The sequence below is a fragment of the Hylobates moloch genome, unplaced genomic scaffold (assembly GCF_009828535.3).
Source record: "Hylobates moloch isolate HMO894 unplaced genomic scaffold, HMol_V3 SCAFFOLD_4, whole genome shotgun sequence".
Taxonomy (NCBI): domain Eukaryota; kingdom Metazoa; phylum Chordata; class Mammalia; order Primates; family Hylobatidae; genus Hylobates; species Hylobates moloch.
Window position 1 is genome coordinate 36,242,115 of NW_026652279.1, and position 13,289 is coordinate 36,255,403.

Here is a 13,289-nt window from a genome sequence, read left to right on the forward strand (position 1 = left end):
CAGAATCATAGACTGAGGAACTAAAGGCAGGTTTTCCTACTCTTAACAGTGATTCTCAAGCCTTTTTTTCAGTCACATATAAGAAAATATTCACTCTCATAGCTGTAAGTTTGTAATTACAGAATGTATATTTTCACTGCTTATATAAATCCTGTAAGCACATTGCTTTTCAAATGAACCTTAGCATAGTTTTGTTTATTTTGTCTTACAACTTCGATAAACTTGATGAGGCAGGCCTAGAGACATAAAGTATGTCCATGCGAAGGAACCAGAATTAATTTGAAAGAAGGATACCTGTTGTATTACACAGAAGTAGTACATACACACAGCCCCTGTCCTTATGGAATTTACAATGCTATCAGAGAAATAAAACCAACACATGAGGCCGACTCTAGGTGCACTGCCTATGAGTTAGTCCTGCTCCTCAAGGAGCAGTGCTCTTCAATAAAAGGTTTCCACCTGACACCACTGGCTCACCCTTGAATTCTTTCCTGGGCGAAGCCGATAACCCTCCTGGGCTAACCTCCAATTTTGGGGCTCACTTGTCCTGCATTATTTAGATCTGGTAATTCCTTATCTAATGTCAATCTAAAAGGAACTAAACAGTGGAATGGTGTGTGTAATTAAATGTGTCTGATAAACTGCAACTTACCATGTATTTCATACAATTTTATATTAAATTACAATACCTTGTATCAGCTATAGTTTCTTCTCTTTCTTTTCCTTTTTTTTTTTTTTTTTTTTGTGAGACAGGGTCTCACTCTGTCACCCCAGCGTGAGTACAATGGCACATTCACAGCTCACTGCAGCCTTGGACTTCCTGGGCTCAGGCATTCCTCCCAAATTAGCCTCCTGAGTACCTGGGACTACAGGCATGCACTACCATTTCCAGCTAATTTTTGTATTTTTTGTGGAGACAGGGTCTGCCATGTTGCCCAGGCTGGTCTCGAACTCCTGGGCTCTAGTGTACAATCTCCAATTACAGCTTTTCCGTCTGCCCTGGCTTTAGTACTGAGTTTTCTTTTGTCACTAGATTTGTCACAGTCAGCCTATCAATTGGCACATTGTAGATGCTCAACAAATAGATAATTCAAATAAATAAGAATCACTTTTTAAAAAACCAACACATGAAATATGACTGATAAAATTTAAGTTTAAATTGTTGATAAGGGAACGGAAGTAGAATGATGACTAAAGACTAAAGCAGTCTGGAAAAATTTCCTAGAGGTGTTGAGACATGTGCTTGTATGGTTTGGAGAAGCAATGTGGGAGCCATCACATTCTGTACAAATGAAGACTCATGGGCAGGAATGAAACTGGGATGACATTGAGGGTGTCTCCCAATCAAAGCAGAGGTTGCTATTAAGAATTAGTATAAAATGGCCAGGCGCAGTGGCTCATGCCTGTAATCCCAGCACTTCAGGAGGCTGAGGCGAGTGGATCATGAGGTCAGGAGATTGAGACCATCCTGGCTAACATAGTGAAACCCCATCTCTACTAAAAATACAAAAAATTAGCCGGGCTTGGTGGGGTGGGGGGGGCGGGGGCACCTGTAGTCCCAGCTACTCAGGAGGCTGAGGCAGGAGAATGGGGTGAACCCGGGAGGCGGAGCTTGCAGTGAGCTGAGATCGCACCACTGCACTCCAGCCTGGGCGACAGAGCAAGACACCGTCTCCAAAAAAAAAAAAAAAGAATTAGTATAAAATAAGCTTCTAAAATTTTCTCTAATCTTTATTTACTCTACTTTTTCTTTTGTAGCTTTTTGGCATCATTATAAATAAATAATTGCAACCAAGAATATGTGTATGCCAATTATACCAAACTCTTATTCTTTCTACAGATTTTGTAGCCGTTTTATGTATGTCTTTGAACAAAAGATATTACAGTCTTACAGGCTTCTTAAGCTACCTATGAAAAGGACCATTTTTTGTTTATTTTTTATTTCTAAGTCATTGCTGACCAAAACATTTTGGTAAAATTCAATAAAATCATCATGGTAATTACACATTGCTATCAGTTATTCTAAATGCTAATTCTCACTGTCTGTACTTACAACATCATTGATGGGTAGCAAATTGTCTGTGGGCCACACTTAGAATTGCTGTTTTTTTGTTTGTTTGTTTGTCTGTTTGTTTTTGAGATGGAGTCTTGCTGTGTCGCCCAGGCTGGAGTGCAGTGGTGTGATCTTGGCTCACTGCAACCTCCTCCTCCCGTGTTCAAGAGATTCTCCTGCCTCAGCCTCCCAAGTAGCTGAGATTACAGGCACCTACCCCCACTTCCAGCTAATTTTCGTATTTTTAGTAGAGACAGGGTATCACCACGTTGGCCAGGCTGGTCTCGAACTCCTGACCTCAAGTGATCTGCCCATCTTGGCCTCCCAAAGTGCTGGGATTACAGGTGCGAGCCACTGCGCCCAGCCTAATTGCACTTCTCTAGAACCCTAATACTTTGTGTTCCAATGAAAGTAACTCTATTTATGCAATGTGTGTTTTTTTTTTTTTAAACAGGTATGCATCTTCTATTGATGATATTTTGGAAGATGAAGAACATTATGCAGATCAGTTAAAAGAGTATCTTTTTTATGCAGAAGCATTGCGGTAAGTTTAATAAATTCCACGTGCAGCCATGGGGTTGTTCACCACTCCTCATACGCCACTGTAAAGTACAGATAGTAGAGTGTTTTTTAAGTGAACGCATTCCCTTAGATAATGAATAGGTCTCATTGTATTTCTCTGTGTTGGAGAGTGCTAGGCATAAACACGTAAGACAAGGCCTGCCCTCGAAGCATCATTTTGATAAAAACTGCCAGCCTCAGGCATCAAGTGTGTCTGTATGTTTCCACTTTTTCCAGTTTGAAGATTGGAAGCAAAATACAGACTGAGTGTGTGTAACAGTATCTGTTACTAGGTTGTATATTGCTATTTTTAATTCTGTGTGTCTTATCAGTAGCTTGTATAATGTCCTTATGTAACAAGGACTTTCTTATCTGTTCTTATGTTATCTTTTACAGAGCCAAAGGGAATTCTCTTTTAGATAGTCCTATGTGACTAGGAAAAAGTTAATATCTTTTTTTCTGATTAGTTTAGAAAAAGGAATTATTTTCCTAGAATAGGTGGCTTTTGGTCAGTTGTCCTGTCACTTTTTTTTTTTTTTTTTGAGACAGAGTAGCATTTGGCTGTGTTGCCCAGGCTGGAGTGCAGTGGCGTGATCTTGGCTCACTGCAACCTCTGCATCCCGGGTTTGAACTATTCTCCTGCCTCAGCCTCCTGAGTAGCTGGGATTACAGGCGCCCACCAACATACCCGGCTAATTTTTGTACTTTTAGTAGAGACACGGTTTCACCATGTTGGCCAGGCTGGTCTCAAACTCCTGGCCTCAGGTAATCGCCTGCCTCGGCCTCTCAAAGTGCTGGGATTACAGGCGTGAGCCACCGCTGTCCTGTCACTTTTAAAAGCAGTATAAGAATTCTGTTAGGAAAACAAAAGAGCACTATTCCCTTACCTCTATGGTGACGGGTATGAAATCATCTGCACATTGTTAGCTTGTTTTCCTTCTAGGGCTCTGAGTAGTAGGAAGTCTCACCAATGTATTTTCAAGTCACCAAGCAAAAGAAAGTTGGCTGGGTGAGGTGGCTCCTGCCTGAATCCCAGCACTTTGGGAGGCTGAGACAGATGGATCACCTGAGGCCAGGAGTTCGAGACCAGCCTAGCCAACTTGGTGAAACCCTGTCTCTACTAAAATTACAAAAAAGTTAGCCAGGCATAGTGGTGGGCACCTGTAATCCCAACTACTAGAGAGGCTGAGGCAGAAGAATTGCTTGAACAGGGGAGGTGGAGCCGAGATCGCACCATTACACTCCAGCCTGGGCGACAGAGCAAGATTCCATATCAAAAAAAAAGAAAGTTGCTGAGTACAGTGGAATTCTCTGCAGCTCTTAAAAATTGTAAAAAGGATCAATGCATATTGACATGGAAAGATGGCCAGGGTATATAGCCATGTGAGAAAAGATGTAGGAACCATTTGAGGTGCGTGGATATGGTATTTGTCAATGCCTAGCTAAATTCTGGAAGGTTATATACTATCTGGTAACACAGATTATATCTGGATAGTGGGATTGGAGGAAAGAGTGTTCTTGAACTTTCTTTTTGTATTTTGCATTTTTTATTTTTTTGAGATGGAGTTTCACTCTGTTGCCCAGACTGGAGTGCAGTGGCGCAATCTCTGCTCACTGCAACCTCTGTCTCCTGGGTACAAGCGATTCTCCTGCCTCAGCCTCCCAAGTAGCTGGGATTACAGGCATGTGCCACCACGCCCGGCTAATTTTTGTATTTTTAGTAGAGATGGGGTTTTACCATGTTGGTCAGGCCGGTCTTGAACTTTTGACCTCAGGTGATCTGCCCACCTCGGCCTCCCAAAGTGCTGGGATTACTGGCATGAGCCACCATGCCCAACCTCTTTTTTTTTTTATTTTGTGCATTACTGTATTAGAATCTTTTCTTTTTACAGTGAACATGGATTACTTTTACGATCATAAAAACTAATAAACATTTCTATGCCGGGCGACATGGCTCATGCATATAATCCTAATACTTTGGGAAACTGAGGTGGATGGATTGCTTGAGCCCGTGAGTTTGAGACCAGCCTGGGCAACATGGGCAAGACCCCATCTCTACAAAGCACAAATCAGTCGGGCGTGGTGGCACATGCCTTAGTCCCCGCTACTTAGGAGGCTGAGGTGGGAGGATTGAGCCCAGGAGGCAGAGGTTGCAGTGAGCCGAGATCGCACCATTGCCCTCCAGCCTGGGTGACAGAGTGAGACCTTGTCTCCAAAAAAAAAAAAAAAAGGCTAATAGACATTTCTAAATCACAAAGAAGAAAACTTTGAGGTATTATCTTTTCTAAGAATACTCAGTTGCTATGTGAGATTACAGTATTAATTCTTACATTATGTTAAAAAATGTTTTATGTACGTGATAATGGCATGTTTATTGAAAGAAATGTTCCAAGTATATGGAAAACAACTTTTTTTGTGTTAAGAGTATATGACGTTTTTGGCCGGATACGGTGGCTCATGCCTGTAATCCCAGTACTTTGGGAGGTCGAAGTGGGCGGGTCACCTCAGGTCAGGAGTTTGAGACCAGCCTGGCCAATATGGAGAATCCCCGTCTCTACTAAAAATACAAAATTAGCTGGGTGTGGTGGCTCATGCCTGTAATCTCAGCTACTCGGGAAGCTGAGGCAGGAGAATCATTTGAACCCCGGAGGCGGAGGTTGTAGTGAGCCGAGATTGCGCCATTGCACTCCAGCCTGGGCAACAAGAGCAAAACTCTGTCTCAAAAAAAAAAAAGAATATATGAAGTTTTTATGGTTAGATTCTGCTAGATTCCATTAGATTCCATTTTTAATGTTGGGCTACTACATTTTAAACTTGAAAATTATGGTCACACACGTTCTGCCCTAGTGAGACATTGTGAATGGTTCTTCTCTACCCTTGAAAACAATGTTTGACATGTTAAAGGAAAAATTAAATGGCAGCACATTTTTTCATCTGTAGGGCTGTGTGCAGGAAACATGAACTTATGCAGTATGACTTGGAGATGGCTGCTCAGGACTTAGCATCCAAGAAGCAGCAGTGTGAGGAACTGGCAACTGGGGTGAGTATTTTCCTTTTGGCCTCTGATGATATTGTAGCAACACGGAATGTTCCTCACAGGCACTCACTCCTGTAGAATCAGTTCCAGTTATAATACTCAGGACAGCTGCACCTTTTACAGGGGAATAATTTGTGAGTAACTTTATAATTCTTTTAGTATTATCTTGATGCAAAAAGATGTAAGCCATTAAAACCATGTACTGTATAGAATTATAAGAAATTTTGCCAACATTTCTCTGGTATAATCAGTATCATCCGGTTTCGTTTTAAAAAAAAAAAAAAATTATCAGGCTGGGCATGGTGGCTCACACCTGTAATCTCAGCACTTTGGGAGGCCAAGGCCAGTGGATCACCTGAGGTCAGGAGTTCGAGACTAGCCTGGCCAACATGGTAAAATGCGATCTCTACTAGAAATACAAAAAGTTAGCCAGGTGTGGTGCCTCATGCCTGTAGTCCCAGCTACTCGGGAAGCTGAGGCAGAAGAATTGCTTGAACCAGGGTGGCGGAGGTTGCAGTGACCCGAGGTCACGCCATTGTACTCCAGCCTGGGTGACAGAGCAAGACTCCATCTCAAAAAAAAATTGTTTTTATTTATTTTTATTTTTTGAGACAAGGTCTGGTTCTGTTTCCCAGGCTGGAGTGCAGTGGTATGATCAGGGCTCACGGAAGCCTCAAACTCCTGGGATCCAGCGATCCTCCTGCCTCAGCCTCTTGAGTAGCTGGGACCACAGGCATGTGCCCCCATGCCTGGCTAATTTTGTTTATAGTGTCATCATGTTGACCAGGGTGGTCTCAAACTCCTGGACTCAAGTGATCCTCCCACCTCCGCCTCCCAAAGTGCTAGGATTACAGGGGTAAGCCACCATGCCTAGTCTATCATCTGGTTTCTAAGTCCAAGTGAAAAAACATGCAGTGAACTTTTTCAGGTTTAACTTTGCATGGTACTTTGCAGAAATTTTAGTTGACTTTGAAAAGCGTTACCCACTTAGAACCGGTGCATCTCGCCTAACAGGGAGCTTTTGATGTGCTCTATTCTTTAATGCTTACAGTGAGTACTTGTGAGGAAAATTCTATACCTGATTGCATTAGTCTTGGATCATTTTTATAATCAGCTTTCTACTCTCCAGTTATTTCATTGCAATAAATCAGCCATCATGGTGACCAACACACATTCTGAAAGTAGTAAACCAGCAGCAATGTCTCTACTTAGTTAATAAGCACTGTAGGTTTTTGTTTGTTTGTTTGTTTGTTCGTTTTAGACGGAGTCTCACTCTGTTGCCCAGGCTAGAGTGCGGCTCACTGCAAGCTCCACCTCCTGGGTTCACACCATTCTCCTGTTTCAGCCTCCTGAGTAGCTGGGACTACAGGCGCCCGCCACCACGCCCGACCAATTTTTTTTGTACTTTAGTAGAGACGGGGTTTCACCATATTAGCCAGGATGGTCTCAATCTCCTGACCTTGTGATCCTCCCGCCTCGGCCACCCAAAGTGCTGGGATTATAGGCGTGAGCCACTGCATCTGGCCAAGCACTATAGTTTTAAAAGTGCTTTTCACAGAGATTGCCCACTGGCTACATCTATGAAAAGTCATAGATATATGTGGGGAAAGACTTGTGACCAGGACACATGTATAAACTAGGCCCTTGGTTTATTTTTAAAACTCAGTGGGAGAAGTTCCCAGGCCATTTTCAGGGAGCTTGATTCTCTATCCTACATGTCAAGGGAAAAGTGTTTTCTTCAGTAAACTCCAGAGAGTGAGGAAATGTTAAAGTAGTGAAGCTTGGGGTTGCCTTTCCATGCTTGGATTTAGGTATCCTGTTTTATTAATAGATGCTCAAGTTTGAGCGTTGAGTTATGCACATTTTAAATATGCTTCTTTAGTTTGGTTTATTTCCATAGTTGCCTAGTGAATTTATCTACTTTTTTATAACATAATTTTTTAAAATATCATTCATACAGAGTAAGAAATGACTTGTCTAATATTTCACGTGGAAGTTTTCCATTTGATTATGAAATTCAAGCTGGGTATGGTAGCTTACGATGGTAATCCCGACACCTTTAGCAGCAGAGGCATAAACCCAGAATTGCTTGAGCCCAGGAATTTGAGACCAGTGTGGATTAATATAGCTAGACCCTGTCTTTACCAAAAATTTAAAAATTAGCCGGGTGTGGTGGCATGCACCTGTGGTCCCAGCCACTTGGGAGGCAGAGGTGAGAGGATCACTTGAGCCCAGGAGGTTGAGACTGCAGTGAGCCATGATTGTGCCACTACATTCTAGCCTGGGCAACAGAGCAAGACCCCATTTCAAAAAAAAAAAAAAGAAATTCAGTTAGAAGTTTCTTCTTTTTGACTACTCCGTATTATTTCAGTGTTAGAAATTCTATTAGGATTCTTGGCTATGACTCTGTAAAAATAAATGAAAACTCATATAAGAGTCCCCTGGTTGTGAAGCTTATGGTGGTTTTGTCTGACCTAGGGGAAATATGGCAAATGTTTTCTATTTATTTCCTTTGTGTGTGTAGTGAAATATATATAACATAAAATGTACCATCTTGTCCATTTTTAAGTATATAGTTCAGTAGTGCAGTCATCCCTCAATATCTTCAGTGAGATTGGTTTAAGGATCCCTTGGATACCAAAATCCTCAGATGCTTAAGTCCCTTCTATAAAATGGTGTAGTATTTGCATGTAACCTGTGCATATCCTTTTGTATACTTTAAATCAGCAGTCGCCAACCTTTTTGGCACTAGGGACCTGTTTTGTGGAAGACAATTTTTCCATGGACCAGGGCCGGGGGTGCTGAGGATGATTTCGGGATGAAACTGTTTCATCTCAGATCATCTCAGGCATTAGATTTTCACAAGGAACACACAACCTGGATCCCTCGCATGCGCAGTTCACAATAGGGTTCATGCTCCTAAGAGAATCTAATGCCTCTGCTGCTGATCTGACAGGAGGCGGAGCTCAGGTGGTCGCTTGCCTCCTGCTATGCAGCCTGGTTCCAAACAGGCCATGGGCTGGTATCACTCTGTGGCTCTGGGGTTGGGGACCCCCTGCTTTAAATTATCTCTAGATTATTAATACCTAATACAGTGTAAACACTGGTGTCTCATATAAGTGGAATCATACCGTATTTGTCTTTTTGTATCTGTCTTATTTCACTTAGCATAATGTCCTACAGGTTTATCCATGTTGTAGCATATATCAGAATTTGATTCCTTTTAAAGGCTGAATAATGTTCCATTGTATGTGTATGTGTATGCCGCATTTTGTTTATCCATTCATCTATTTCCTTTTAGACTGTGAGAACATTCTCTTTGAAGGGAATGACTACCAAGCTCTTTGGTCAAGAAACTCCAGAGCAGAGAGAAGCCAGAATAAAGATGCTAGAAGAACAAATAAATGAAGGAGAACAACAGCTAAAGTCTAAAAATCTGGAAGGCAGGTAAAGATGCTGTGATGTTTAAGTAAGCTAGGCTTGTAGACTATACGGCAGATTAATTTTTTTTTATTTGTAACAATTCCCAGCTTCATTGGCATCCCTGAATATAGCCTGTTCCTTTAAAATGCATTCCTAAGAAATTTGAGTTATCAGGCTGGGTGTGCTGGCTCACACCTGTAATCCCGACACTTTAGGAGGCTGAGGTGGGAGGATTGCTTGAGCCTAGGAGTTCGAGACCAGCCTGGGCAACATAGAAAGACCCTGTCTCTAGAAAAATAAATAAATAAATAAAAATAAAAGAAAGTTGAATTATCAAAAATCATGTTATAGAAACAGTTGTTTCAATGTGGGGGAAAGAGAAATAAAAGTTTCAACTTCATAATATTATTTTCCTGCACTATTCCTGATTTCTACCCTTTATACTTTCCCTCCACCATTTCTTCTCCCCCTGCCTCTCCTTCAGTACCCAGCTGAAGTGTTACTTCATTGTGAAGCCTTCTCAGGCCATCATGGCATCTAATTCATGCTAGTATGGTATGGCAGTTTTGTATTAGATGATTGATTGTTCTGTGTGACTATCCCTGGCTAAATTTAAGCCCTTCAAAGTCAGTGATTGTATCTTTTCCACATTCACGTCCCAGTGCCTTGCATAGGGCTTACTTAGCATGTAATTGTTACATAAATATTTCTAGAAATTCAGTTCTCAGAGACCCACTATCACTGTTTGACTCATTTTTCTTATTTTTGTTTTCATCTGACAGTCAGTGAATAGACCAAGGCAGACCAAGAGTGTACTTTGGGTTTTGAGGTGGTTTTGTTCATTTTTAGAACTACTGGCACCAAATATGGCAAAGTAATAGATAGAATTTAAAAAGACAGGCCAGGTGCAGTGGCTCACGCCTGTAATTCCAGCACTTTGGGAGGCCGAGGTGGGTGGATCATGAGGTCAGGAGATTGAGACCATCCTGGCTAACACGGCAACACCCTGTCTCTACTAAAAAACAAAAAAATTAGCTGGGCGCGGTGGCAGGCGCCTACAGTCCCAGCTACTCGGTAGGCTGAGGCAGGAGAATGGTGTGAACCCGGGAGGCGGAGCTTGCAGTGAGCTGAGATTGTGCCACTGCACTCTAGCCTGGGCAACAGAGCAAAACTCTGTCTCCAAAAAAAAGACAAATACCTCTCGGGATTTTTATTTTTATTATTATTTTTTATTTTTTTGAGACAGAGAGTCTCACCCCGCTGCCCAGGCCGGAGTGCAGGGTGCCATTGTTGCTCGCTGCCACCTCAAAGTCCAGGGCTCAAGTGATCCTCCCACCTCAGCCTCCCGAATCACTGGGACTACTGGCTACTATGCCTGGCTAAAAAATTTTTAAAACTTTGATTGTCATTTAAAACAAGTACATGCAGCTGGCCGTGGTGGCTCACACCTGTAATCCTAGCACTTTGGTAGGCCTAGGAGGGTGGATTACCTGAGGTCAGGAGTTCAAGACCAGCCTGGCCAACATGGTGAAACCTTGTCTCTACTAAAAATACAAAAAAAATTAGCCGAGTGCAGTGGCGTGTGCCTGTAATCCAAGCTACTCTGGAGACTGAGGCAAGAACCCTGGATGCGGAGGTTGCAGTGAGCCGAGATCACGCCTCTGCACTCCAGCCTGGGCTACAGAGCGAGATTTGGTCTCAAAAAAAAAAAAAAGCTAAATGTAATTCATAATCTATCTTGTCAAAAGAGTGTATCTTTTCCAGTGACCCCTGGAAAGCACTTACTTCATTGTGACTGACACCTGTTAGGTTTGTGAGCTGGCTCAAGGAGTCATCTATGCGTATTTTATAGGAATAATTTGAAGGTAGAATCCTTGTGGCAAAAACATAGATTATTAGGCCAGGTGCAGTGGCTCACACCTGTAATCTCAGCACTTTGGGAGGCCAAGGTGGGCAGATCACCTGAGCTCAGGTGTTCGAGACCAGCCTGGCCAACATGGTGAAACCCTGTCTCTACTAAAAATACAAAAATTAGTTGGGCATAGTGGCGTGTGCCTGTAATCCCAGCTACTCAGGAGGCTAAGGCAGGAGAATTGCTGAAACCTGCAATGCAGAGGCTGCAGTGAGCCAAGATCATGCCACTACACTCCAGCCTGGGCAACAGAGTGAGACTCTGTCTCAAAAAAAAAGAAAAAGTAGATTAAAAGCTACAAGAATATATGACTGTCTGTTTGCTTTTTCCCTAACTATAATTTTTAGGAAAATAAAAAAACTGTCTTTTACAAGCAATAACTCTTCCTTCTACATAGGCAATTAAAAACCAACTCCAATGAGAACTGGTTAACTTTTTAATACACAGTTTATTTAACTTAAATAAGAATAATAATGGCTATACCTTTTATTTCAGAGAATTTGTGAAAAACGCATGGGCTGATATTGAACGCTTCAAAGAACAAAAGAACCGAGACTTAAAGGAGGCCCTGATAAGCTATGCAGTCATGCAGATCAGTATGTGCAAAAAGGTAGGTTTTGGTTTCAGTGAAGACATATGTATATTCAGAAGTGCTTATACATTTATTTAAATTACCTTACTTGGACCAAAAAATTTTTCATTTTTATTCTTCTCTGGTAGAATGTTTACCAATTTCTCTATTTTAATTTTGTAGGATTTCTGTTTTATTTCGTTTTTTTTTTGATTTTCAAATTTTAAATATTTAAAAAATAGAGATGGGGGTCTCGCTATGTTGCCCAGCCTGGTCTCGAACTCCTGGCCTCATACAGTCCTCCTGCCTTGGCCTCCCAAAGTGCTGCAATTACAGGTGTGAGCCACCACATCCAGCCTCTACTGGTGTTACAACCAGTATGCCCATTACTGAGTCTCCACTCATCTAAAGTCCAAATTTGTATCCCCCATTTATAACTTGTATTTGAGAATATATATCAAGATTATTTAGATCATGTGGTACTCTTGGACCAGACAGTAAAATACCATTCCAGGTATATGCTTTGATTGGAAAATAGCTTGAACATTATTTCGTGAAGACTTGGTTATGATATGCTTCCTCGTAAAGTAAATTGTTTGTGTTACTGATATCCATGGTGAAAGATACAAACATTGAAGCTTATTCTAGTTAAAATAAATGTTTGACAATGATGGAAGTCTTTCTAAAATGTTGGTTTAAGAACAAAATAGGAAACATTCCTTAACCTCTTTTTTATAACCTAAGATCTGCCAATGTGACTACCAGTACCAGTGCTTTGATTTTATCACCTGTCATAATTTATCAAGCACTTTTACATGCATTATCTCAGTAAATTACATGGTAAGATGAATTCTCACATTTATGAAGACCTTCTTACAGGGCAAAATCACATTCGTATAAATATATATACAATTCTTTTTTTTTTTTTTTTAATTTTTTTGCACACAAAAACAATAAACATTTTCTAAAAATACATACAAACAAAAAGATATGTATCAAACATATTAGGAAGGTTGCACATGGGAAGTCGGGGAATAGAAATGGGGGGTGGGAATTAAAATAAATGAGAGAGGGACTTTATATGGATCAGTGATAATAACTCAATCCTCTATTTGTCAAAGAAGAAGGAGAAGGAAGAGGAAGAAAAAGAAAGTGGGATAAAGGATCAGAAAGGGAGGAAAATAGAAAAAATTAGAGTATGACTCCAGGGTAGACCTGTTTTGTTGTCACTGGGTTGGTTGGTTGGTTTGTCTGTTGTATTTTTCGTATGTTTCGCCATGTTGGCCAGACTGGTCTCGAACTCCTAGCCTGAAGTGATCAATCCGCCTCGGCCCCCCCAGAGTGCCGGGACCACAGGCGTGAGCCACCACGTCCAGCCCCCACATTGCTTCTGGCCTCCGTGGTAGACCTCCCAGACGGGGCGGTCGGGCAGAGGCGCTCCCCACATCCCAGACGGGGCGGCCGGGCAGAGGCGCTTCTCACTTCCCAGATGGGGCGGCCGGGCAGAGGTGCTCCTCACTTCTTCCCAGACGGGGCGGCCGGGCAGAGGTGCTCCTAATTTCTTCCCAGACAGGGCGGACGGGCAGAGGCGCTCCTCACTTCCCAGACGGGGCAACCGGGTAGACGCGTTGTTCATTTCTTCCCAGACGGGGCGGCCAGGCAGAGACGCTCCTCACTTCTTCCCAGACGGGGCGGCCGGGCAGGGGCGCTCCTCACTTCCCAGACGATGGGG

At 42.2% G+C, this 13,289-nt stretch overlaps 1 protein-coding gene across 2 annotated transcripts in view; it reads left to right on the forward strand.

The window, feature by feature from the left end:
* Window positions 1-13,289, forward strand: part of SNX4 (sorting nexin 4) — an 82,698-nt gene that overhangs the window by 59,461 nt on the left and 9,948 nt on the right. For both annotated transcript variants that reach the window (XM_032149937.2, XM_032149938.3), the window contains exons 10-13: window positions 2,508-2,597; window positions 5,555-5,654; window positions 8,953-9,098; window positions 11,482-11,596. In XM_032149937.2, the coding sequence (XP_032005828.1) occupies window positions 2,508-2,597; window positions 5,555-5,654; window positions 8,953-9,098; window positions 11,482-11,596 (451 nt within the window). The remainder of the gene's footprint in view (window positions 1-2,507; window positions 2,598-5,554; window positions 5,655-8,952; window positions 9,099-11,481; window positions 11,597-13,289) is intronic.